Here is a 26521-nt window from a genome sequence, read left to right on the forward strand (position 1 = left end):
AATTCCAGAAAGCAACTATTTCAAAGTCACAGTCTAAGAGAAGACAGCAACTGTTCTGGCTTGTGGTACTGTGTTTCCTATCAAGGCTCTGAAGTTCAACCTGAGTCCAGGTGAGTGATGGTCTCTGTGCAGGAAGACTCTCTGGAAGCCAGTAAGGAAAGACTTTCCTCAGGGGATATGGAGAGTGGGGGCCAGGGCTTACAATTATACTTGTGTGCATGTGTGTCTCACAAAGTCTAACTGCATACTCAGGGCTTATCTTTTTCTGAAGCCATACTCTATGCTGTAGAAAATAAGTGCTGTTATTAGTTCAATAAAAAGAAAATTCCACAAATGAAGGAAACATTGCTTATTTCCACAGCTAACATTCCTGGGGTACCAGAAAGCATATTTATGTATTAAAACTTAAACAATCCCATAGTAAAGAAATGGTCCCCAAATTTACTTGGTTATAAACCACTTTCCCCCTCCAAGTAGCCCTCATAAATATTCTATGAAATAATCTTTTTCTAATGGTAAATTTTAAACTGAGGTTGTATACTAAAGTAGCATATATACTAAATGAAGGAATTGTCCAGGAAGCAGCTTGTGAAAGTAAAAATTTTTATTTTGATTGATTTCTCAATGGATAGTTCAATATAATGCCAGTCTTTAGTGGCAAAAATTTGGTTCCGCTGAAACTCCATAATGCTACAGAGAGCTACTACTTTTTTCCAGGAAGTAGGTAAACAGCTGGAAAGAGAAAGCACAACTTTCTAGCAGCATGGCAACTTAAACCACAGACCTGAGAAGTCTGCAACTTTTACACCAAAATGGCACAAACATTTATTAGCTGGTGACAGAAGTGAGAAGTGGGGACAAGATGAAGACACCAAAAAGGGCACTATATGTAAAGACAAACAAACAATCAGATATATCTATAAGGATTTTAAAGGATAATTATAGAAAAGGGAACCAAATATTTTACTCAAATGCTTTTTAGAGCCTTTCTGTAGAGATACAAATATATATATATATATATATATTTATCCAAAAATATGTTTTATACAGATAAATGTTTCTCAATTAAAGATGGGACCAAAGCTATAGTTATAACATAAAGCACTGTCTTTTGTAAAACTATTTATCCACCTGAATTTTCAATTTCTTTATAGTTAGTGCATTAGTTTTCCAAATATAATTACCTGACATCTTTTTATAGATATAAATCAAGTAGGCATTATTTTTTAAAAGGGTTTGCAGGTTAAACAGTATTTCTAAGATGCTGTGCATATGAAACTTATGACAAGCCCCATTAAGAATCATTATTAATAAACATATCAAAAAGGGCTATATAAGCTGGATTTTCTTCTTCATAGTAAATATTTTTTTGCGTTGAAAATGCACAAGAAAAATTTTACCTCACAAGTACTTTTATGTTAATATTTTGATCCTATATGGCAATAAATCTCCACATGTTGTAACCATTAGTATGTATTTTTTTTTTAAATGGGGATGTAACACTAATAGCCACTACTTATAAAATAAAGCACACAATTATTTTGGTGATTTTACAAATTGTTTTTTCCAGGTGTAAAGGTTACAAAAATTCCTAAAAATTAGAGAACACTGAAAACATATTAAAAGTTTGACATCTGGACTTTATAGTATTTCATTTACCCTGAAAGATAACTTAAAAAAATACGACCTTGTTGGAATAGGTCACCTTGCTATTATTATAAAAAATTGGTGACAGCAAGAAATTGTTTCACTGATATGTAGGATTTTTGTAAATATTTTTCTCCCCAAATTATTAGAAAAATGTTCAAAGATTTAAAAACAAAAACCAAAAAACAAAAAAACACCAAAGTGAAACAAATGGTGGTCCCTAAACTATTTTGAAGGCAGGTAGCTTAGTCTAAGCTAAAGTATTTTAAAAATATTTTCATTCAGTAATCATCCTCCCCTCAAATGCCCTTTTAAAAAAATGCATGAAACAGTACAATAGCAAGAATCAAAGCACAAACTGTATTTTCAAGAACAGAAAAATTTCTAGTGCTGAAAGATATAGTAAAAAGCAGATTTCTTTGGGGACATTGATCAATTAGTTTATAATTCATTATGAAGATTTATCTTTTCTATTACGGGGAGAGTCTGCTCCATTTGATGTTACTGTTCCATTCACACCATTTTCTGAAAAGAAAAAAAAGAATCAGTGTTAATCTCTTTTGTAAGTATATACAAATAATATTTTTTATACATAAAGATACCTTCAGGAAAGAACATTTAAAATCCAATATATACTTAGGTGAAACAAACTAGTGCTTAATCTTTCCAGAATTTAATCAGTGATAAAATCTGGTAACATGTTGAACAAAATAAAATGAAAGCAGTAAATGAAAAGAAGTAACTATTATGGAAGCAGAAAAAAAGTGGTGGGATAGAAAATGATTTACAAGAATTTAAAAATAGTACTCAAAACCAGTAGTTTTGGTAGAAATAAAGAAACTTTCCGTATTAGAGAGCAAAGTCCTTGGACATATATAAAACATACAAAAAAGTGGTTTAGGATAACAGTTACATTGAAAAGGATATCATGGGCTTTTTATTCCTGAAGCTTTGATGGATTAACTGATGTTTGACAAAACTTCCTTTCAAAAATACCCAAAAAAGTTGATATAAAAAGGTTCTGGAAAAACAAAACAAACAAAAACCTAAGGCAGATAGGATTTGATGTACCAAGATTCTGGAAAGAAAGAAAATGAAGTGAGGTGACTCTGCATTAACAGCTATTTCTTCTGCATCACCACCGGTACAGCACAGTACAGAAACAGACTGGAAGCTGAGTTCAGGGATACCAAGGAGCCAAGATTCAGCAGAAATCCTGGTGAAAGAAAACTAAGAACCAATATCCCAGATGTATCTATCTCTCCCTCAAGGCACTTTCAACATTAAACTGTGTATCCACCAAAGACACAGAAATCACAGAGAAGGTAACTATTAAGAAACTTACAAAGTTAAACAGAATTAGAAATCTCATATTGATAGCAAGACAAAAAGTTAATTTCAGGGCCTATCAGGGAAGAAAAACCATATACATATATAGTATACTAATGTCCTAGGAATGAGGGCAAAATGGTAATACATCAGCCTTGGTAAAATGGAGTGATCCACCCAAATGCAATCCCAAGCTTCTATACATTTTTACATAAAACATATAGAGTCCTACCAGACCCACTAGAAAACAAGACCAAGTAACTAAAAATCAAGAGGAAAAAAGTCATAGATCTCAACTTAAAAAAAAAAAATTTAAAGTTTTTAAAGTTAAGAGTCATCAGAAAACTAAAGTTTTTAATCTTAGAAATGGAAAAAAAAAAACAGTAAATAAAAGCATAAATTTAACGAACAAATTTAGTAGACTGGGCACAACAGAGAGATCAATGAACTGGAAAAAATGCTCAGATTGACAAGAGAGTGGATAGGGAAAAAAATGGAAAATGCAAAAGTATAAGAAGATATAAGGGATAGGAGAAAAGGATTTAACTCATGTATAATGAAAACCCAGAAGAACAGAAGAGAAAGATAGTAGAGCAATATCTGAATAGTGGCCAAGAAATGAAACCATGCCAAGATTTAGAAAGCTCTACCTAACACAGAAAAGGACAAAGAAAAACAAAATAAAATATCTCAAGGTGTTATAATTATGTGCTATGGTATCATTAGTACACTCTTAGTGTACCTGCTAAAAGGCAAAAACAGTAATGATCAGACTGGATGGAAAAAATGAAATCTGATTACATGCTGCATACAAAAGTCACAAATTTTACAAAAAGACAAAAAAGGCTCGGCTGGGGTTATGGCTCAGTGGTAGAACACTTGTCTAGTATGTGTGAGGCCGTGGGTTTGATTCTTAGCACCACATATAAATTAAAAAAAAAAAAGGCTTGAAAGAAAAAATACAAGAAGATGGGTCATGATAATATTTTACCAAAAGAAAAATATTTTACCAAAGAGAATTTACAGTTACAGTAAATTCGGACAAACTATAACTTTGATAATGGAAAAAAAGAACATGTTCAACAGGAAGATAAAACAGTACTAAATTCTGATGTATTTAATGACATGGCTTTGAATATGTAGTTCAGTGAGGTTTTGCCTTACAAAGAGAAATAGTCAATGTTACAATTCATAGTGTGAGATTTAAAAAAAAAAAATTTAGTTGTAATTGAGCAGAATACCTTTATTTTATCTATTTATTTTTATGTGATGCTTAGGATTGAACCCAGTGCCTCCCATATACTAGGTGAGTGCTCAACTACTGAGTCACAACCCCAGCCCCATAGTGTGAGATTTTTAACATAAGTTTTATAGTAAGTAGCAGACAGGACAAGCAGAATTCCCCAAACTACATCAGTAAAGATAAAAAAAAAAAAAAGATTGAACAAAATGAACAAATGCAACCTGACACCAAACAAATGAAGACTGTACAACCTTTTGAAGTCCAAAAGAAACATTTACCAAAATTGGATACAGGCTCAACTATAATGCAAGTATCAACAAATTTTACAGGATTGAAATCAATTGGATGATGTTTAATCACAGTGGAATTAAGTTAGAAATATAGCAAAGAGAAAAGTAAAAAAAAGAAAAAAAATTACCAAATATTTGTAACAAACAGTGCACTTGTATATAATTAATGTTTCAAAGAAAAAAAACATAATTGGAATTATATTTATTCTGAATGAAAATGAAGATATACCAAGACTTGTAAAATATGTCTAATGTAGTGCCAAGAGGGAAAGTCTGCTAATTAAATATAATTCACAAGGAATGAAAATCAATGATTCACCTCAAAAAGGTAAACCACAAACAAGAAAAAAGCATATAAAAATCCAAAGAAAATGAAATAAGAACAGAAATCAGGGATACAGAAAAGATATAACTAAGAAAATCAATAATAAAAAAGATAGCTGGGGTTATGGCTCAGTGGTAGAACACTTGTCTAGTATGTGTGAGGCCGTGGGTTTGATTCTTAGCACCACATATAAATTAAAAAAAAAAAAGGCTTGAAAGAAAAAATACAAGAAGATGGGTCATGATAATATTTTACCAAAAGAAAAATATTTTACCAAAGAGAATTTACAGTTACAGTAAATTCGGACAAACTATAACTTTGATAATGGAAAAAAAGAACATGTTCAACAGGAAGATAAAACAGTACTAAATTCTGATGTATTTAATGACATGGCTTTGAATATGTAGTTCAGTGAGGTTTTGCCTTACAAAGAGAAATAGTCAATGTTACAATTCATAGTGTGAGATTTAAAAAAAAAAAATTTAGTTGTAATTGAGCAGAATACCTTTATTTTATCTATTTATTTTTATGTGATGCTTAGGATTGAACCCAGTGCCTCCCATATACTAGGTGAGTGCTCAACTACTGAGTCACAACCCCAGCCCCATAGTGTGAGATTTTTAACATAAGTTTTATAGTAAGTAGCAGACAGGACAAGCAGAATTCCCCAAACTACATCAGTAAAGATAAAAAAAAAAAAAAGATTGAACAAAATGAACAAATGCAACCTGACACCAAACAAATGAAGACTGTACAACCTTTTGAAGTCCAAAAGAAACATTTACCAAAATTGGATACAGGCNAAAAAAAAAAAAAAAAAAAAAAAAGACAAAAATTGACATTTTGTTTTTTGTGATACTGGGGATTGAACCTAGAGCACTGCCGGTGCCAGGCAGTTGCCCTACCACTAAGAAACACCCTTGCACTCAAATGTTAGTTTTGACTGATGGAAGAAAAAAAAAAGGCAGAAATTAACATAGGAAATGGAAATAGAAATCACTGCTGCTGTATGGAGATTCCTTGGAAAATTGGGAATGGAACCACCATTTGACCCAGCTATCCGTCTCCTTGGTCTATAACCAAAGGACTTAAAAACCAAATGCTGAATGTTTTCTCTGATATAAGGAGGTGGATTCATAGTGGGGTAGGGAGAGGGAGCATGGGAGGAATAGATGAACTCTAGATAGGGCAGAGGGGTGGGAGGGGAAGGGAGGGGGCATGGGGTTAGAAATGATGGTGGTATGTGATGAATATCATTATCCAAAGTACATGTATGAAGACACGAATTGGTGTGAATATACTTTGTATACAACCAGAAATATGAAAAATTATGCTCTATATTATAATGTATAAATAAAAAAATGAAAAAAAAGAAATCACTGCTGCTATACAGGCATTCATAAGATAACAAGAAGATGATATGTAATTTTATGCCAATAAATTTGCAAACTTATACAATAGACAAATTCCTTGAAAAATCCAATTTGCCAAAAGAGAAAGTAACAAGTAGAAAACCTGAATAATCTTATTATCTTTTAAAGAATCTGAATGTTAACTTCCCTTAAACAACTTAACTGATGAATTCTTCCAAATATTAAAAAAAAAATGCCAATACTACATAAAGGACATATGAGATCACTGTGTATTTGAGTATAAATTTTAGAGCAATGAGGATAAATCTGATAAAAATATGAGATTTTTGTGCAAAAACCTACAAACTACTTCCTTCAAGAACTCTTCCAAAAAATAGGAATACTTTCCAAATCATTTTATGAGAACAGGATTATTCTTATAATAAAACCAGACGAAGATGTTGCAGGGAGGATGTATGTGTGTGTGTGTGTTGGGGGAAAGGGAACTAAAACCACACAAGTATATTTTAAGAATACAGACATAGGGCTGGAGTCATGGCTCAGCAGTAGAGAGCTTGTCTAGCACGTGCGAGGCCCTGGGTTCGATCCTCAGCACCACATAAATATAAAAAATAAAGGTATTGCGTCCAACTACAACTAAAATAAAATATATAAAAAAAAGAATACAGACATAAAAATCTTCAACAAAATACTAGCAAACCAACTCTGGTAACTAAAAAAAACAAAAAGGGCTATACACCATAATCACATGGGATTTTATCCTGGGAATGCATTTTTGCTTTATCATTTGAAAAGCAATAACTGTAATCTAAAATATCAAAAGAATATGGGACAAAAACGATATAATCATCACAAAAGACACAGAAAAAAGCAACAGATAAAATTGAATATTCTTTCATGATTGAAAACATAAACAGGGCTATGGGTATAGTTCAGTAACAGAATGCTAGCTAGCATACACTTGGCCCTAGGCTTGATCCCTAATGCTGAAAAAACAAACCCACAAACAAATGAGGAATAGAAGGGAACTTCCTCATCCTGATAAAACCCATAGCTGATAACCGTACCTAATGGTGAAAAGTCTAGATAGCTTTTTAAGAATAAGGAATCCACACATATCAAAACACTATGAGAATAATAAGTTCAGCAAGGTTGCAGGGATACCAGATCAATACATTAAAAAATTACATTTGTATGTACTGGCAATGAAAAATCTGAAAATGAAATTAAGAAGATGATTCTATTTTATAATGGCATCAAAAAGGACATTAGGAATTAATTTAATGAAAAAGGTATAGGACTTATAGATTGATAACTATAAAATTTAATTGAAAGAAATTCAAGACTTAAGTAAATGAAAAACAAAATTTATGTTCATATTCCCCAAGGCAATCTACAGTTTAAAGGTAATCCACATCAAAACTCCATCTGGCTTTTTGCGGAAACTGAAGAGTTGATCCTAAAAATTTATATGGATATTCAAGAGACTCAGAGTAAACAAAACATAAAAAAGAACAAAATTGGAGGACTCATGTTTACTGATTTCAAAACTTACAAAGCTGCAGTAACCAAGACAAATGTGGTACTGGCATGAGGACATACATATAAATGCAACAGAATTCAGAGTCCAGAAGTAAACTCTTTTTTTTCCCCAGAAGTAAACTCTTACTACATGATTTTTGACAACAGTATTGAGAAGATTCAATAGGGAAAGGTTAGTCTTTTCAATAAATAGTATAGACAAAACAGGGTATCAATCTAGCAAACTACATAAAATGGCACAGTCACTTTGGAGACAGTCTGGTGGCAGTTCCCACCAAATGCTGAACATAGTTACCATGACCCAGCAATTCTAGTATAAACCCAAGAAAATGAAAACAAGTGTACAAACAAAAACTTGTTCATTAATGTTCATATTATTAATAGCTAAAAAGTGGAAACAACCCAAATGTCCATCAGCTGATGAACAGATAAACAAAATATGGTATTTTTGTATAGTAGAATAGTTAGCATACATGCTACAAAACAGAGGAATCTCAAAATTATTATGCTAAGTAAAGAAAGCCAGTCACAAAGATTACATATTGTATGGCTCCACTAATTTATAAGCAGTGTCTAGAAAAAGCCAATCCATAAAGAAAGTTAGTTCTTGGTTACCATGGCAAGGGGAATGAGGAAATGCAGAGTGACTGCTAACGGGCATGTGGTTTCTTTTTTGGGGTGATAAAAATGTTCTGGAATTAAGACAGTGGTTCAAACAACTTTGTGAATATGCTTAAAAAAGGATAACCTTTATGATGTGGAATTATAACCCCAATAAGGCTATTATTAAAAAATATTACTAAGAGAAACTAAAAATAATCTACATTAATGAAGGTAGATATTATGTTCATGGCCAGAAATACTCAATTATTCCTAAATTGACTTACAGATTCTATATAATTTCAATCCAATATCTCAGCGAGTTTGTGTGTGTGTGTGTGTGTGAACTGACCATGTGCAAATGGCTAAGAATTGCTGGGACAACCTGGAGGACACAAAACATCAGATATCAAGACTTACAATGAGCAAACTGAGTTGATATATTTTAAAAACTGGAACTCTGTTACAATTCCAAGTATTTTGAGGGACATAACTGACTCACCCAAGGAATTATTCAACTGTGGAACAGCAGAACATTACTTTGTCTCTGGTTTTGTTAGAGCAGGATAAAGTGTGTGTGTGTGTGTGTATGTGTGTGTGTGTGTGTGTGTGTGTGTGTGTAAGATTCTTAAGTAAGATTAGAAAATAAGCAAGACCCCATAGCATTTTTTTTTTTTTACATGTTTCTTACTTCCATGGTTTTTTCATTGCATACTAAATACAAACCTGTTCCTTTTCTAGAAGATCTGCCTTTAGTCACTGTTGGTTTCTTCCTTACAGGTGGTGCCTGAAAAGTAGAGTGTTCCCTCCACCTCCGAAGCTGAAAATTAATGAACTTCCACATCATGAATGCTTGGGTAATGCAAATGGATGCCAGAACAGCGATTCTGAAAAATATTAAGAAATAAACAAGAAATTAGAGTGTATGAAAATAATGCCACTGAATAAGAGTATTCTACACTAATGATTTACTAAAATTTCACTATCGACAGGATTATGTTATTATAAAGAAGTCATTCCATTAAAATTTTTATCCTAGAAATTACATAAGGCTTTAGAACTTCAACTTAAAAATAAAATTGCAGTCAGGCGGGCGTGGTGGCGCATGCCTGTAATCCCAGAAGCTCAGGATGATCCAAAATTCAAAGCCAGCCTCAGCAATGGCAAAGTGCTAAGCAACTCAGTGAGACCCTGTCGCTTAATAAAATAGAGAATAGGGCTGGAGATGTGGCTCAGTGGTTGAGTGCCCCTGAATTCAAACCCCCGTACTCAAAAAGAAAGAAAGAAAGAAGGTACTCAAAAAGAAACAAACAAAACTGCAACAGGTATGAAATCAAATCAAATGCGTATTTTCCCCAATCCCTGCATTAATCCTCTAATTTTTTGAGTGATTCACTTCATAGAGAAACATATTATATAATAGAACAAAGTAAAAATGTTAAATTGACTATACCTAACAGCCAACACGTTGAAGTTTCCTGTACTGAAATCCAGTTTCTGATTCTCTGCTCTTGCAAGGCCAAAACCAACAGTGAGTACTGAAAGAATTAAAGTCAGAAGTCTTCCCAAAACAAAAAGAACTGCCCACAGAGAAAATCTGTAAGAAAAATATCAAGTCAAATTCATAAAATTAGAAAGAAAAGATTCTATAGAAATTAGATTCTTACTAAGTAAATGAATATTAAAACAGCATTTCTTATTATTTTGCAAAAACAACTTCTGTAGTTAAGGTCTACAAAATGCAACATAATACACACTCCTGGGGACACATACTAGCCAATTTTAAGGTTCTAAGAATTCTAGTAATGAAATCTGCTTAATTTTTTGTTTAGCTTTTTTTTTTTTTTTAAAGTATAAGCACTATTAATATTCCTCATAACTGCTGATATAAAGAACAATCTTGAAAAATGCTGAACAAAACCAAACAAAAAGCTGTGCTGTAAAGATTAGGGTGCCAATTCTCATTCAGAGTCCAGTTTCCCTTTAAGACTTTACAAACTCCTTAGAAGTTATACTTCTCACTCTATTATCTACTCTTTCATTCTCTTCTGAAAGTTTACTTTTTTCCCTCCACTCCATTTCCCAAAAAGAAAAACATACAATAAACAAAGTAGAATTTATAACAGGAAAGTTAACCCCAAACCTTTAAAATTCCAAGTCCCAATACAATATTGAATCAGACTCCATTTTAGCAATTAAAATGTGGAGGAGTCTCAGTATTGATAAATAGTTTCATTTTATTTAAAGCTGCTATTAACAGCTTAAAAAGTAAATATTATATAATTGTCAAGGACATGAACCTTGGCAATGGAGGCACTGACTTTAAATACTTGCTATATAAGAAAAAGAACGGTTGAATAACTTACCCTTTCTGATACTTTTCATCACTAAAATAAAACAAGCGGGAAATGTGGAAAAGAAATTCAACAAAATAATGTAGCACCAGAAGAACGAGTCCCAGATGATTCAAGCTGTTGAAAGAAACATTTAAATGGAAAAGATAATCAATTAAGACCAATTAGCATACTATCTGCCAGTCTACTCAAACACCCAAGCAAAATCCCAACTCACTTCAAAAGATAAGCTCCAGCAATGTGAAAGAGGTAAAGACCAATGTAGACAAGTTGACGAGGAATATCTTCCTGAAAATAGAAACATACAATATAGGTTAAAACAAAACATGTTGAAACACTTCTATTCTTTAAGAACAGTGTGGTGGAGTGAAAAATATACTATAATAGAAGTAGGAGACCTGAAGGCTAATCTGACCCCTACCCGACCCCATCTCTCATTCCCAGTTAGCTATATGGCTTTACCAAGTCATTTAACCTTTGTTAGCTTTAGCTCTCATCTCTAAAATGTGAATGCTTGGATTTGCTTCAATCAGATGAACTAAAAAAATCCCTTTTGGGGTTAAGATTTATTTTCCTTTTTTAATAAACATCTATTAAATGATATAACATTAATAATAAATTATATGGTGGCAATCAAATGTCCTTCTAATATTAAAAGGGTGATGTTTATTAGCAGTGAGGTGCTTTTGTATACTTAAAATAATCACACTTTTAAATTTGTGCTTTAATCTTTTTATTGTCACATATAGTTGTTAAAATTGAAGGTTAAAATTTACCTCCTCATTTTTGATACCACCTAGTTGTATTTTTTTTCTCCTCAACAACTCTGTAAGATCAAGCATCTAGAGTTTACATTTGCTTCTTTTTTTCTTCCATAGTTCTTAGCTGACTCTGTATCACTGGTTATCTTAGAAATAGTGTTTTTAAAAAGCGTAAGTCCACCCAGCTACTCAGGAGACTGAAGTGTGAATATCATAAGTTGGAAGCCAGCACAAGAAAATTAGTGAAAACCTGGGAATGAAGCAGGTTATCAACATCTTTTAAATATAAAATAAAACAAAATTTAAAAAGCCAGAATGTACAGAATGTTGTACTATGAAAAATTTAAGATTTTGTACACACATACACTGAATTATAACAAAAAATATTGTTTTTCATCTTGAGGTATAGTTAAAATGAGCAATGAGCTCAACAGCAATGACTTCAATAAGTGCTTGTTGATTAATAAAACAACTCTACCTCATTTTTATTCTTGGTTTTAGCTGTTTTCCTTATATACATAAGGTTTATGTACATTAGCCTGGTTAGTACTACTTACTGCTTTTTTGTGTGTGTGTGTGGTGCTGGGAGTTGAATCCAGTGCCACATCCATGGAAGGCAAGCAAGCACTCAACCAACTGAGCTATATCCCCAGCCCAGTACTACTTACTACCATAGCTACTAATTAAAATTATTAATATAATTGATATTGGGTACCGAACTGCGTTTTTCTGGAACCTCACTAAACCATCTTCTGGTCCTCTATTTCTCCCCTTATATTTCAGTAGAAAGTATTTCATCAAATATTCTGAGAAACAGTGGAAATTTTACAAGTCCAGTTTTGAAACCAAACACTATTCTTTGGTAAGAATGGCACAAAGTTCAATTGTTAAAATGGCAGATCATAGGGCTAGAGATGTAGCTCAGTGGCAGAGCATTTGTCTAACATGTTTCAGGTCCTGGTTCCATTCCTAGCACCAGAATTAAAAAAAAAAAAAAAAAAAAGAGAGAGAGAGAGAGAGAGAACATAAGACAGTCTGACTAGTATTGCATATAGTACTGTATTTTAGGATGAAAACTCCTAAGACAAGATACCAAGTTTACAGTTCTTCCAACTGGAGAGAAAAGTATCTCTGAAAATATGCAATCTTAAGATCCTCTCCACATAATTTTCATACTTTCCTTGAAATAGTTCTCCTTATAAAAGGAAAGAGAGAGGGGAAAAGGGAATGGAGATAACATACTAAGATCAACCACAGGGGAACCTCCTTCTTCTCCTGTTGTAATTTCAGAATAACTCACTTGTAGAATAATCAATGGTAATTTGATATATTAGGAATATAAAGCTTATACTACATATATACATCGATTTTTCCCAATGTGTAGTGTTTATCCTTGGTATGGTTGGTACAAAATGATTTTAAATAGTATACAATGAAGCAGTTTTATTTAACTTTATAATTTTAAATAAAGTATTTAAGTTATTAATTCTAATATACCTAAATAATTAAAATGACACAAGTACTATTGCACAGAATAAGAATAGAGTCACAAATACAAATTAGTAGTATTTGAGTATGATAAAACAGGACAGTGGCATGTAAATGACTAAATAAGGGATTCACTGCCATATTCCTTCAGATCAATGTTTAAAATTTCTGACAACAGATCAAGGAAACCCTCCATACTTATAAGGGAAGTTTTTAAACTGCTGATTGAACTCATTTCATTACATAAAATCTTGTGTAAGTCAATGCAAAAAACGAATTTGCTGGAAATACTGCTTTATAGAATAAGTTAAGAGGATTTTTAAAAAATTTAATGTTAAAGAAATCCAAGTAAGTTTCAAAAATACATTCTAGTCATGTAGCAGAGAAGAACCTAAGCTATATTTTTTCCTCTCAAACAAATCTGAAAACCCTACTATAAACCACAAACAATGTTTCAAGAAGCCATTCCATTTCTCTGCTATTTTGTTTTTAAACCTCAACCTCATTAGGGGGGTCAGCTTGTGCTTGGACTAGCTAATAAAAAACCCCATAGAGCTGCTGCTGCTGTTTCTTTTTTTTTTTTTTTTCTGTTGTAGTACTAGGGATTAAACCCAGGAGTTCTCTACCACTAAGCCACACCCCCAGTGCTTTTTAATATTTTATTTAGATAAGGTCTTACTAAGTTGCTTTGGGCCTTGTTCAATTGCTGAGGCTGGCTTTGAACTTATGATCCTCCTGCCTCAGCCTCCCAAGCTGCTGGGATTATAGGTATGAGCCACCATGCCTGGTTCCCCAGACATTTTTGAACTTTATTTTGAGACAGAGTTTTGCTAAATTGCCCGGGCTAGCCTTGAACTTGCCTCAGTCTCCCAGTGGCTGGGATTACAGGCTTGAATCACCACCCCTGGCTTCATAAAACTTCTTTTCCAAATTCAGATTCAACTTTGCATCTTAACCCTGCCTTTCTGATAGTCAGTCAACTAACTCAGTCAATAATGATACAGGGCAAAATGCTGTCCCAGCTTCCACCCTCATCATCATCAAATGCCTATCTTAAAACAGTATCTACAGCTTTCAAAAAAGACAAATGTATCAAGATGAACCTCTTTTCTAAGTAACAGTTCCTTGTTTTTAAAGCAATGCTTGTATACCTAAAGCCTACCATAGAAAAAATAAAAACCAATGGGTAAGAAAATGGGTTAGTTCTGCCAATTACTGTGTAATTTTGAGCAAGTTAATCTCTGCATAAGAGATAAAAACAATAATAATACCAAAAAACCAAAAATAAACATGAGTGACAGAAATAAGTACAATACCACAAGTATTGGTGGGTACTGTGGTTAACTAGGGAACACACACTCTGGTTAAAGGCAACCTCCTATGATTAAGAAACCACAGTGGAGGAGGTATAACATAATTTTTAAGCTGATGAATTTTACATAGAAAATGGCTGCTTTTAGTGTCACAGTCCAAGTTCAAACTCCTCCAATATCCCCCAATCTCCATGGGGGTATGTCCCTAATGGTGTGGTGCTCACACATCTGAGACTGACAAAGACCTTGCATAGCACCATGGTCTCTGGGTCTTACTTGTTTTATATGGGCTGGGGAATGGGAGTGAACTGAGGAGGCTGGGTAAATCTTGGCCCTCTTGAGGGAATTCTCAAAATCGTTCACTGGTTACATTACAGATTTCAATCAGGGAGTCAGCAAGCTGTTCAAGGATGGCTCATCACTGCTCTAGAAACTACAGTCTAGATGAATAAAAAGTAGCTTAGAAAGTCAATTTGGTTCTCAACACCTTTTCATACGTTGTACTATAATTTTGTTATATAAATTAACTTGTTCTACCAGGAGCCACAATGAAGTTTTGCTTGTTTATTTAAGATTAATAAATAGATTCATTAAGATAACTGTATTTTAGTAAACTTTTTTTTTTTTAGAAGAAAATACATTTCGTGACAATGCTACATTTAAAAAACAAACTTTAATACAAACTATCACATATATACTAAGGCAGATTCCCCCACCCCCAGTCCCAGATGGTGTAATATTATTCTTAAAAATGTAAAAAGCTCTCATATTATGGGAATCCATATTGACTGTCTTGAGCAACAAATAAATGTTTGAGTAAGGCACACAAGTTTGAAAAAGTTTGGCCAATAATATTTAAAAATGCTAACTGAGGTCTAATAGGAACCTGTAAAGACAAACATGATGGACTCTAGAAAATCTTTTTGTTAAATGATTAAAAAAGTGGCTGCAGTAGTGGAAGGCAGATATTAACACTGAAGTTGCATAGGAAAAAGTGCGAATAAAACTTTCATGAAGTAGGAGTGAGAAAAAAAACCAGTTATTTCTATTTATATATATATATGTGTGTGTGTATATAAATAAAATCAATGTAAAACTGAATATTAGAAATAAAACTTATGGCTATTTCATGACTCCCTAAAGGGTCACAGATTCAAATTGGCTAAGAAACTAAGAAGTATTTTTTTTTTTTTTTTTTTGGGAGACAGGGTATCACTATATTGCCCAGACTAACCTTGTACTCATGGGTTCATGTGATCCTCCTGCCCCAGCTTCCTGAATAGCTGGGGCTACAGGTGCATGCCACCTTGCCAAGCTAAGAAATGACATTTTGAATCTTCTCATAGGCAAAATGGAGAATTGTTCATTCTCTTATTGAAAGGTACACAGTATATGTGCTTTAAATTTCCTCTTACAAGAAATCAAGTTATTTGTGACTAAAACACCTCTTAAACTGCTAAACAGTGTTCCTTTCTTCATTTATCTGTAGGATTGGTCAAAACAATCACTGTGCTAGTTTCTTCCAGTAAAGAGTTCTTCTAAAAATAATTTTCATAGACTAAATTTTAAGAAACTGTTTAACACATTTGCAGCTGTTACTTTCAAATTATGTTAATTACTTGAAACAAGTTACTTTCAACTGTCACATGTAGGTGTTAAAAATAGTTTCAGTTAAGTTCTAAGTTATGCAAATTATCCCATAAAAATTAGATTGCATTTCTGGAGAAATGCCATCTGGCAGGAACTGATAAGAAAAGAGCTTCAGGAACTAAAATGAACAATTACTTTAAAATGTCCCTCTTACCAGGGTCGGTGAACATGATATAGACATGGATTAATAACGAAACCCAGAGGTATTATGTTCATGGGTATACAAGTACCTAAAGAAAGCTTAAAATATTTGAACCATGGTACAAAAGGACTTTCAATAATCATAGAAATGTTACTTATCTCCCTTATCCAAAAAGATAAATCCTGGCTACACATAGCTAAAGGATAGAAGAAATATGGCCAGAATGACTAAAAAAGTGAATTGTTTTTATTTAACTATAATTAATTTGAATGTAGCTAGTGGCTACCTTTTTGGACAGTACAGCTCTATGACACCTATGATTAACATTAGGAGCTTACTAAATATGGAAGAGCTACTGGAAGCTGTGGGCCTGATAATTTTATCTTAAGACACTTAAAAGTCAAACATTTAAAATAAATAAGGATCTTCTTCCTAATCCTTACAATTAAGTTAACTGGAAAAACATTCTACTTTTTAAGAAACTAACATCAAAAGAACTGGTGTGCCACAGTACAGGGCTCTAATGTGCTGTTTTCTAATTCTGTTGTCTAATTCAATGACAAAACAAAGGCCTATATCATGAATCAACTATTTGCAGTACATATAAAAATAAGTGTAGCTTTTGAAAGGGCAAAGACAAATTGGTCAATGGACAGGCTGTCACATTTCTACTTAGAAAGGTATTTCTGAAAGTAAGAGGATCCCCTCTCTAACTTAAAAAACATTTTAAGTGTAGAAAACTATAAATATATATACAACTGGCAGAGAATAAAATGAATCTCCATATATTCATAATTCATTTTTTATAGTTATTTCCAAATGACCAAACTTGTTTCATTACATCATATCACTTACCCTCATCTGATACTATTTTGAAATAAATTCCACACAGCCTATCATATTATGGCGTTTTTTTAATCACTTCCCGGGGAAAAAAAGAGAACAAAGATGTTTGATTAACTTATCAGAGGAAAGGAATTCCATGAAAAAGAACTGATGTGCCATGATTATAAAATTAGAGTTACCAGTGTGAATGAAGCATAGAAAGCAAAAGGAAGAAAGACCAGAGAAGAAATGGTATAGATGGGAGAAATCCTTAGAACAAAGGTACGCGGCTTTACTTTAGTTTAAAGCAATAAGGAGCTAGTATAGGTTTCAGAGGAGAAAGAGTTAAGTGAAAGGAATAAGGTTGTTTTTTTTGTGTGTGTGACATTATGAAAGCCTGACTTTAGAAGTACTGAGGGTAGAACTAGAAGGGAGGAAAATACAGTGTTTCAGCAGGTTCAAACAAATATCTTTCCCACATGCTAAAAAAGGAATGTTCCACCCATTTCAGGAAAGGCTTCCCTGGTGAATATTTAACCATAGTTTAATCTGTTTTTCAATGCTGAATTTTTCTTTGGGACTTGCTCAGGGACTACTCTGGAAGTAGAGTTTGGAGAAAGCATAAAACTAGGGAGCTAACTGTGATAGTAGAAAAGCTCCATTTGAAATATGCACAACACAGGACTATTAGTTGTGGAATAATCAGACTAATCCTTTTTGTCTCAAATAATTGCTAAGAATATCAATAAGATGAAACTAATATTATATTTTAAGAATTTAAATTCTAATTAAATTTACATCACCACTGATACAATTTTTAAAATGAGCAACTAGCATGTCAAAGGTAAAAGGTTCCCCTCTGAGTTAAAACAATGATTAAAGTCTTTTTCAAGAAATATTTAAGAATTTCAGTCTGTGTGGAAAGGGGAAAGGTGGGAGAACGATAGGAGAAGAGTTGAGGGAGGGCAAAGAAGAAAGAAAGTATTTAATTTTAGAAAGACTTTTCAAAAAAAGAAAAAAAAATGACAAGACAATTTTTAAAACTACAAAATACCAGCTTACTTTTTTGGTTTTCTGGAAGTAGAGTTCAGGGAAAGCATGAAACCAGTAAGCCAACTGTGATATGTAGAAAAACTTCATTTGAAATCTGTACAACACAAGAAAGCAAAAAGCATCTTTTAAAGCATAATATTTTTAAAAAATAAACAAATACTGGAAATCAGGATATACTAAGCAGATATCTTTGTGTTACTTCAGAAAATGTTCTGTGTATCTTTAAACAACTCTTCGGCAGCTGCTTTCCCCTATTTTCCTGGGATATTCCCACCGGTCAGTCCCCCTGGATTAAGCAACAGGCAAAGACTAACTATGCAAGCCAATCCAAAGGAGCCACAGCTCTTTGTCCATGAGTTAATTAATACTGACTAGTAGGTCATATTATCTACTGAAAACACAAGGAACACGATCAACCCTTAGATCTATAAGATTTCATCAAAATGGGAACAAGATGGGCAAAAAGACCAACACAAAAGTGAAGGCACACAGATACCAATCACCTGAAACTGGGATAATCCCAATTTCAAATACTCAAGTTTTTCTCCTTGGGGAAATATGGTAATTCTACCTGGTTGGAAACATGGAGACACACTCAAATAAATGAAGGCAGAGCCAGAGTTAAAGAGTAGAATAAGACACAGGAGTGTTCCCCAGGAGATACATCCTAATTAGTCTAGAATCAATAGTTCTTCTCTTTACATTAAATCCCCCTAGCCCTTCTAAGTCCTCTTTATTCTCTCTCCCTTTGCCCTCTCTTCCAGAATTCTAAAATAGAGAATATAGAGCCAATCTGAAGTAGTTTCTCAGGGGGAAATATAGTCCCATTCTGTAAAAGTTCACTGAATTAATATAATTGTTAAAAATCAGAGCATGACCTAGTAAAAGGGTATTATTGCTGGACTTCAAACAAAGATATGCATGGTCATACTATTCCGTCTTTCTCTTTTCTCCAGTTCTCAAATCACAGTGTACTTAGGGAATACTGTCGAGGTGACAAGCATCTATAATTTACCCAGCAAATAAGGATATTAAATAAAAACAGGAGATAATTTCTACTATAATCTGGTACATAGTCTTGGTGGGTATGGGCCCAATACAAGATTTACATAAATGGAATGATTATAGATCAAGACTATAATACATAAAATATAAGCCAAAATGATAAACTCAGGAATGCAAAATACCCAAATAGGCTAACGTAGCCAGGAACATTAACATGGATGTACTAGAATAAGAATTAAAGAATGAGCATTTAGCTAAACATCTTTGTAACCACTGAGCTCCTGGAAGCACTATAAAAAATTGGGAACTAGAAATATCAAAAAGAAAGAATCCCTAAACTCAAGAAGTTTATAGCAGAAGAGAAGGAAGGAAGGAATGACAAGAGACTGGAGAGCGGGGAGCAAAAGCATGGAGAGAATGGATCCATGAAGAAGAGAAAGAATCAGGAAGAAAGGAAAAAGAAGAGTGTACCAAATTAAGATTACCATTAAAACCAGATGTCTCAAGCTAAGGAAGATATTTAAAAGATTATACAAATGAAAAGAGTTCATAGGAACTTTTCTCTTAAGGTAGTGGGACTGCCAAGACGCTTTCACATATTTTATGATTTTGCCTGAAGTTTTAAAGAGAATAATGAGTTCTGCTTATTCATGTTATGATCATGTTCTTTAATTTTAAAAAGCCTTTAAAAACGACTTACGTCATAAGGTTGTGGGGATAAGCCCTCCACAAGATCGTTGGATCTGAGATGTAGTTTTCCTAAGAAAGAAGACAGGGAAATTAGCCTGTGAGTATTATGCAAACATTTATAGTTCTCTATATTCAAAAAGCTCACTCAAGTCAAGCTTTATTTATTTACTGGGTACAGGGGATTGAACTCAGGGGCACTCAACCACCGAGCCACATCCCCAACCCTATTTTGTATTTTATTTAGAAAGAAGGTCTCAGTGAGTTGCTGAGAGCCTCGCTGTCGCTGAGGCTCACTTTGAACTTGCAATATTCCTGCCTCAGCCTCCCGAGACAGTGAGATTATAGACGTGTGCCGGGGCATGCTTTTCAGCTTAGTTATTTTCAGTACAATTTTAACTGCCTATTTTTGCAAAGTGAAAATCAGTATGACTTATATAAATCAGGTGTAATTTCTCACCTTCAAAAATCTTTCTATCCAGTAGAGTAAAAAAAATTCATGTATGCATACTAACATAAGCAATAAATAACAAAATGGTGTGAGGCATAGGTATAACAGTCATGGAAGAAATGAATTTTACTTTGGGTAATCAAAGAAGGAGCTTAGGAAAAGATGTAGTTCCTGATAGGAGACAAGAGGACCACAATGCTGCCAAATTTTATGATATTATATCCATAAGATACTACCCAAATCTTTTTTCTTAGATAACTAGATGTACTGAGAATTATTACATATGTCAAAACGAAACAATTCCCCCAATCTTAAGTGACTTACCTTTCATGAGAATATTTCCCCATAGAATTGTAACTCTTAGTTTTTTTAAAGAATTTAAAAGATAGATTTTAAACTGAAATTTACATATATTAATAAAGTATTATTAAAAACGGCAGAGTAAAAGACAGTGAGCACTGGCTTGAAAAGTTGAGTTTTATCTCTAACATTAAGTGTTATATCCTAGAAAATTCACATTGCTTGTTACTCATCTCTAACACGGTGATGAAAAAGAAATTATGTGCCCAAAAAACTCAGAAGTATTATAAACCATGGAGTAGTAGTTGAATAAAAGGGATTGCCATTTCTGATTACTAAAGTTGATACTATCTTCTCTTTCCTCATTAGAGTAATACAACTAAAGGTTTTGAATGTCTTATTTGAGAACTACATGTTTTAAATTGTTTGGGAAACAACTGGACTGTTTTTAAAGGTGGAAATGACCGGAAATATTTCAGCTCATGTAATCTAAAAAGACTATCACTGACATGCTTTTTGCTAATACACAGCTATCTACAAATGACTATAAGATATAGAAATAACATCCACAGTGACTAAAATGTTTCTGAAATAGTAAACGGCTTAGAATTTTTGCTGTATAAAAACTAGCTGAGGGCTGGGGGTGTGGCTCAAGTGGTAACGCACTCGCCTGGCACGCGTGCGGCCCGGGTTCGATCCTCAGCACCACATACAAACAAAGATGTTGTTTCTACTGAAAACTAAAAAATAAATATTAAAAAAAAAAAAAAAAAAAAAAAAACTAGCTGAGAGAGATTTATCACTGAAACTTTAGTTATAGCCATCAAAGACCAAAAAAACAGGGAAGGGAAGGCCACATTCAATAACTGATATTATCCCAGGGCTAGAGATCATGGTTGATAAAGTTATGCTTGGCTATTTGTGTGTAATAATTTACACAAGTTCATTAGCAGAGTTCTTAATCTTGGTGAGAAAGGAGAACACTGAGAAGATCATACTTACAGAGACTAGAATGAATGTGCCCCAAACACAAGCAAAAAAGTAGAATGCACTAAGCTGACCAGATTCATTAAACTTGCTGTGTTTCGTTTTGGAGAAGTGCATTCGCCTGTTAATTTTCTAAAAATAAAAACAGGTATTAGTAATTAAGAATAAATTATAAAACATACTCAATATATGACTATCATAATATGGAGAGCTAGTGCTTTACAAAGCATAGATTTCTAAGATTGTATACTTACATCCAACACATACTCTTGAATTATGGCATGAATAATTATCGCCACTAGCATGTAGAAGAAAACTGTAGCCAAATCTTTGATACCATAGTAATAAAGGGATGCTGATTCAGTAGCTTGTTCTTCTGAAGGCCAAAAAGGACATACATACACAAAAATATACATGAGATTATAAAACAGCACCAAGTACAACATAGTTATGGAAACAAACAAAAGAACACTAACCTAATTGATAAAAAGTTCTACAGAAATATCATAGATAATTTGCTCTTGGACATCATGAGTCTTAAGGGGCAATGAAAACTGAGGAGGAAACTATCTACAAACCCAAAACTTCAGAAATTACTTACAGAGACTTGACACATGTTAGTTACAGCCATCAAAGACCAAAAAAACAGGGAAGGGAAGGCCACATTTAATAACTGACATTATCCCAGGGCTAGAGATCATGGGTTGATAAAATTATGCTAGGCTATTTGTGTTTTTTTTCAACAACTTTCAAAACTTCTGTTTTTTCAAAAATTTTCAAAACTTCCACTTCTACTTTCAAACTGGACCCTACCATCATGATTCTGAAGGAAAAATGGATTTGATTTAGTTTTGACCTGTAAGCAGTAGACACAGATGCAACCACTACTTAACATTGTTTTTAATCCTTGCAACTGCTTTAATTTTTCAAAACAAATCTAAATCACATACTTGTGAACTGCTGACACTTGTTCTCAAGACTTCCTAAATATGTTCATATTTTATTAACCAAATAGTCCATCCCTCATGCTAGTTATATTACTGTACTTAACTGCAATCAACTTCCCATAACAACTTGACTTTCACATAGCACAGTTTAGAAATAAAACTTTTTGAAAAAAAACCACTAAGTATAGTTTGGATGCAATTACCCGGTAACTCCTAATCTACTGACATTTTCTCTAATCAAAATGATTGCTAACGGTAGAGCACAATAAAAGATGGAAATAAGTTTAAAGGAATTGTTATTCCAAGTCCAAAATATGACTCATATGTCAAAAAACCTAAACCTGAACATGTGCTTGTAGAAGTCTTGACCAAACAATTATTTAAAATTATATTTAAAATATCTATTCTTAGAATTTTCCTATGAAAATATCTGAGGGCAGAGATGGCAATACAAAAAGTTTGTTGATGGAATTTCAAACTCATTCACAAAAATATATATAATAAACATTAAACATGTAAAACTAATTTTCATATAACGTATAGGATGGAGTCAACCCAAAACATCAGTTCTTGTATCATAAATTATCAAATAACGTTCAGTCTAATCATGGAAGAGATTGTGAAAATAAGTGGAGAATCTAGTGTTTATGAGTACTCCAAATATGTTCAACTGAACTTCTAGGAAATTCATAACAAAAACTACGTACCTGTTGCGGGGAGGGTAACATTGTACTGAAGAGTAACAAAAATGATAGATGCTTTTGCTGTTATCTAGAAAGAAAAAAAAAAAAGAAAACAACAATTAAATAAATTTGTGATCCTCCTCCAAATAAGCAGATTAGGGGAAAAAATATTATAAATTCTGTTTTCCCAAATCCAAGAACCAAGGGCACCCAAGTTCTGCTGGCACCATGCTAGGCAAACACAATGGGAATTCCTGATCACCAGAGTTGAGCCTGTGAGTTGTGGTAATCCACCAAAGTATTCTGTAATTTAGATGAATTTGTGTAATTCATCTCTATAAGATTTTAAAAGCAATAACCTCTGTAGTTTCTGTAAGTAATGATTTCACAAATAATGATTCTCTACTGTAGACCTATATGATGAACACAAAGTTCCTATTAAGAAAATTTTAAGTGAAAATTAATAAAAGGAAGTACAGTTAAAGCATGAGAAAAATGGATCACACACAGGATCTACGTGTTAATCTCCCAAACACCTGGCACAGTTAAATAGTCAATAAATGTTTAATTGACTTGACTGCTGCTAAAAGTAAAGTGGTCAGAACAGAAACGGAACGTTTATAGGCACCAGGCACAAGAAAGGATAAAATCCAGAAGGAATGAAATATAAAATAATCCCTGATAACAAGGTGTTTAGCTGTATCGGAGGACAAGTAAGCAAATGGTTATAATGCTGTACAATCAGTACCTCTACAGCATTCGCTGTGGGCCCTCTGGATAAATGATGAATTTGTTTTTTTCCCTGGGGTAGGGAGCAAAGCCTATTCTGGAAAGACTCCTCAGAGGATGTAATGCTGGGACTGTGCCTTGTTGGAAAACAGAAGTTCCCTAGTCTCACAAGGCGGGGTGAAGAGGCCAATACAGGTAGAAGAAACAAGGTAAGGGCAGGAGTAAATACAAGGCCAGGCATAGCACGTATGTCACAAAGAGGTAGCAAAAAAGCCTAGAAACATTAATGGAGTACTAGAAAGTACCTTGCTTGTTGAACTAAGTATTTTAGATTTTATTTTTAGCATGACTGTAAGTAGAGAGGGGGATGTTAATTTATGCCTGTTAGAAAGACTGCTGGCTCTGGCCTGCTAAATGGTCTCTCAAGCCCCTTCATATCCACTCCCCACGGCACTAGAATGATCTTCTAATCATGTTACCCTGTTTCCCACCGTACCTGTAAAAATCCTTCACTGGATTCCTATCTTTTTAGGATAATGTGGTCTACACAATTCCCCATTGTTTGACTCCTCTTCACAGCCTCATCCCAAACCATTTCTTCCCAATCCCTGGCCCCCTGTAGTTCCTCCTTCTACAGGGTCCTTGAACAAACCTTCCCCTAGATCTCAGTTCAATTATATCTTTTCTAGGAGGACTTCCCTATCTTTCTAGAGCAGGGCATTCCTCTGTCAGATTATCTCAGAGAACTGTGTGTCTTTCCTTTGAAACACACAATCTGGTATGATTAGTTTGTCTCATCCATTACAAAAATAAGCTCTTAGGAGCCGTTTCTGCTTGCCACTGTATGTTTAGAGACCTAGTAGGGGGCCTGGCACATATCAGGCAACTGATCAATATTATTAAATAAATATCAAATAAAATAGATATCAATTAGAGTAAGCATGGAAGCCAAATAAAAGACAAAGACATGTGCAAGAGGCCACATGAAGGTAAGGCCTGGCAGTGGAGACAGGAGAGCACATGAAGGTAAGGCAATGGTAGTGGACACAGGAGGCACTCATGAGCAGAATAATTCTTGGACAGCAAGAGAAAAAGCGTCAAGGATTATTTATTGATGACTACTTATTGATGAAAACTAGGTGAAAAATACTACTACTATAAAAATGTGTGGAATACAGGAACTGCAGGTTTTGGGCAAAAGAGAACAAATTGAGTTTGGACAAACTGGGATTTGTGATACATGGGTGGAAAAAGCAGCAAGCACCTAAAGCCTCGTCTAGAACTTAGCAGGTAAAGATTTGAGAGTTTTTATTTATAAACAGAAGTTAAGGTTGTGGAAGTACACAAGTCACACATGGAAAGTGTACAGTATTTGTAAAGAAGTAGGACAACATCAGACCTGTAGAGACAGCAAACAAAAAGCCAAAATGTATCTCTCTGCTACGGTTGTTTGCATAAGTGTACCCCCAAAGGTCCCTGTGCTAAAGGCTTGGACCCCAGGATGTGGCACTATTAAGAAGTGATAGAACCTTCAAGAGGGGGAGCCTAGTGGGACGGCTACTGGTCACTGGGGGTATGGCCTCAAAGGAGACTGTGGGATTCTGGGGTCTCTCCTCCCACCACTGCCATGAGGTGAATGGGTTTTGCTCTATCATGCTCTCCCTGACATGATGTGCTATCTTGCCACAGGCCAAAAGCAATGGGGCCAACCAGCCACAAACTGAAACCTCCAAAACTGTGAGCCAAATTAAGCCTTTTCTCTTATAAATTGATGATTTCAGGTACTTGTTACTATAAGGTTACCTAGTAGAGAAACAAAGAGAATGAAGAGAGCCTGACATTTCAAAAACCAAGGGGAAACATTTTAAAAACGTGTAGTTATAAGTCAAAAGTTTCAAAAGAGATGTGGCAGAGAGAATGCAACAGATTAAATATCTTTATTTTGTTTATTTTTTTAAAATGTGGTGCTAAGGATCAAATCCAGTGCCTCAAATGTGCTAGGCAAGCACTCTGCTGATGAGCCATCCTGTAATACTGTTTATAGGATGGGAGAGACAAAGCTTGTGCAATGAGCAACAGGGCAGGTGCTACAAAAAAGGGAGAAATTAAACATTGAAGACAGAAAAGGGAAACTGACTAAAGAAATGTGGTAGGGAATGACACTGTAAAGATGAGTACACTTGAAAATCCTCTTAGCCTGGGAACAAGATAGTACAGGCTGAGTCTTCCTTATTCCAAATGTTTAGAATCAGAATTATTTCAGATTTCAACTTTTTAGAATTTTGGAATATCTGTTAATACATAATGAGGTATCTTGGGGATAGATTCAAAGTTCTGGATTTAGCTCAATATAGATTTTGTATTAGGTATGCTTAACCTGCAATGGACAAGAGAGATAAGATAGGTAAGTTCAAAAGGCAGGAAACTGAAGAAATCTATACCTAATAAACTCACGTTGTTTTTTTTCCCCTTGTGTATGGGGAAAACAATGTCACACACATGTTAAACGCAATGGGGACCTGAGTGATGAATATTTACATTGTACCTATATGGCTAGGAAAAAGTAAAAAGATAAAAGGATGTTATTTATGTTATGAGGTTAGAAGCCTGGTTCATAATATATCTATCAGCATGCAATGTATGGCTTTTCTTGGTAACCCTAAGCAATCTGAATTGAGGCACAGAAGCAGCAGAAATAGCAGTCTCCCTTATCCTGGTTTCACTTCCTGTGGTTTTAACTACCCATAGTAATGAGCAGCCTAAAGCTATTAAATGGAAAACTTCAGGAATATAAGTT

General features: G+C 33.9%; 1 protein-coding gene across 2 annotated transcripts; it reads right to left on the bottom strand.

The window, feature by feature from the left end:
- Positions 1-586: 586 nt before the first annotated feature.
- On the bottom strand, positions 587-23125 carry Tram1 (translocation associated membrane protein 1). Of its 2 annotated transcripts, XM_015485858.2 has the most exons (10): positions 23020-23125; positions 21620-21741; positions 21381-21497; positions 19641-19699; positions 17945-18029; positions 10921-10991; positions 10716-10820; positions 9803-9946; positions 9076-9236; positions 587-2172 (listed from the first exon to the last, which is right to left on the bottom strand). In XM_015485858.2, the coding sequence occupies exons 2-10, from the start codon at positions 21668-21670 to the stop codon at positions 2099-2101; spliced, it is 867 nt and encodes a 288-aa protein (XP_015341344.1). In that variant the 5' UTR covers positions 21671-21741; positions 23020-23125; the 3' UTR covers positions 587-2098. The 2 variants fall into 2 exon arrangements, with proteins under 2 accessions (XP_015341344.1, XP_048638994.1); XM_048783037.1 differs by lacking the exon at positions 21620-21741 and having other exon boundaries at positions 23020-23083.
- Between the last annotated feature and the right edge of the window lie 3396 nt (positions 23126-26521).

Source organism: Marmota marmota, unplaced genomic scaffold, assembly GCF_001458135.2.
Source record: "Marmota marmota marmota unplaced genomic scaffold, marMar, whole genome shotgun sequence".
Classification (NCBI taxonomy): Eukaryota; Metazoa; Chordata; class Mammalia; order Rodentia; family Sciuridae; genus Marmota; species Marmota marmota.

Bases quoted from the DNA above. Each gene is read 5' to 3' on its own strand.
- Tram1 (XM_015485858.2), bottom strand. From the start codon at position 21,670: ATGCTAGTGGCGATAATTATTCATGCCATAATTCAAGAGTATGTGTTG. The intron at 21,498-21,619 runs GTAAGTATACAA...TTTTATTTTTAG, and splicing joins TTCAAGAGTATGTGTTGGAT to AAAATTAACAGGCGAATGCA. The intron at 10,821-10,920 runs GTGAGTTGGGAT...TTCTTTCAACAG, and splicing joins GCTGGAGCTTATCTTTTGAA to CTTGAATCATCTGGGACTCG.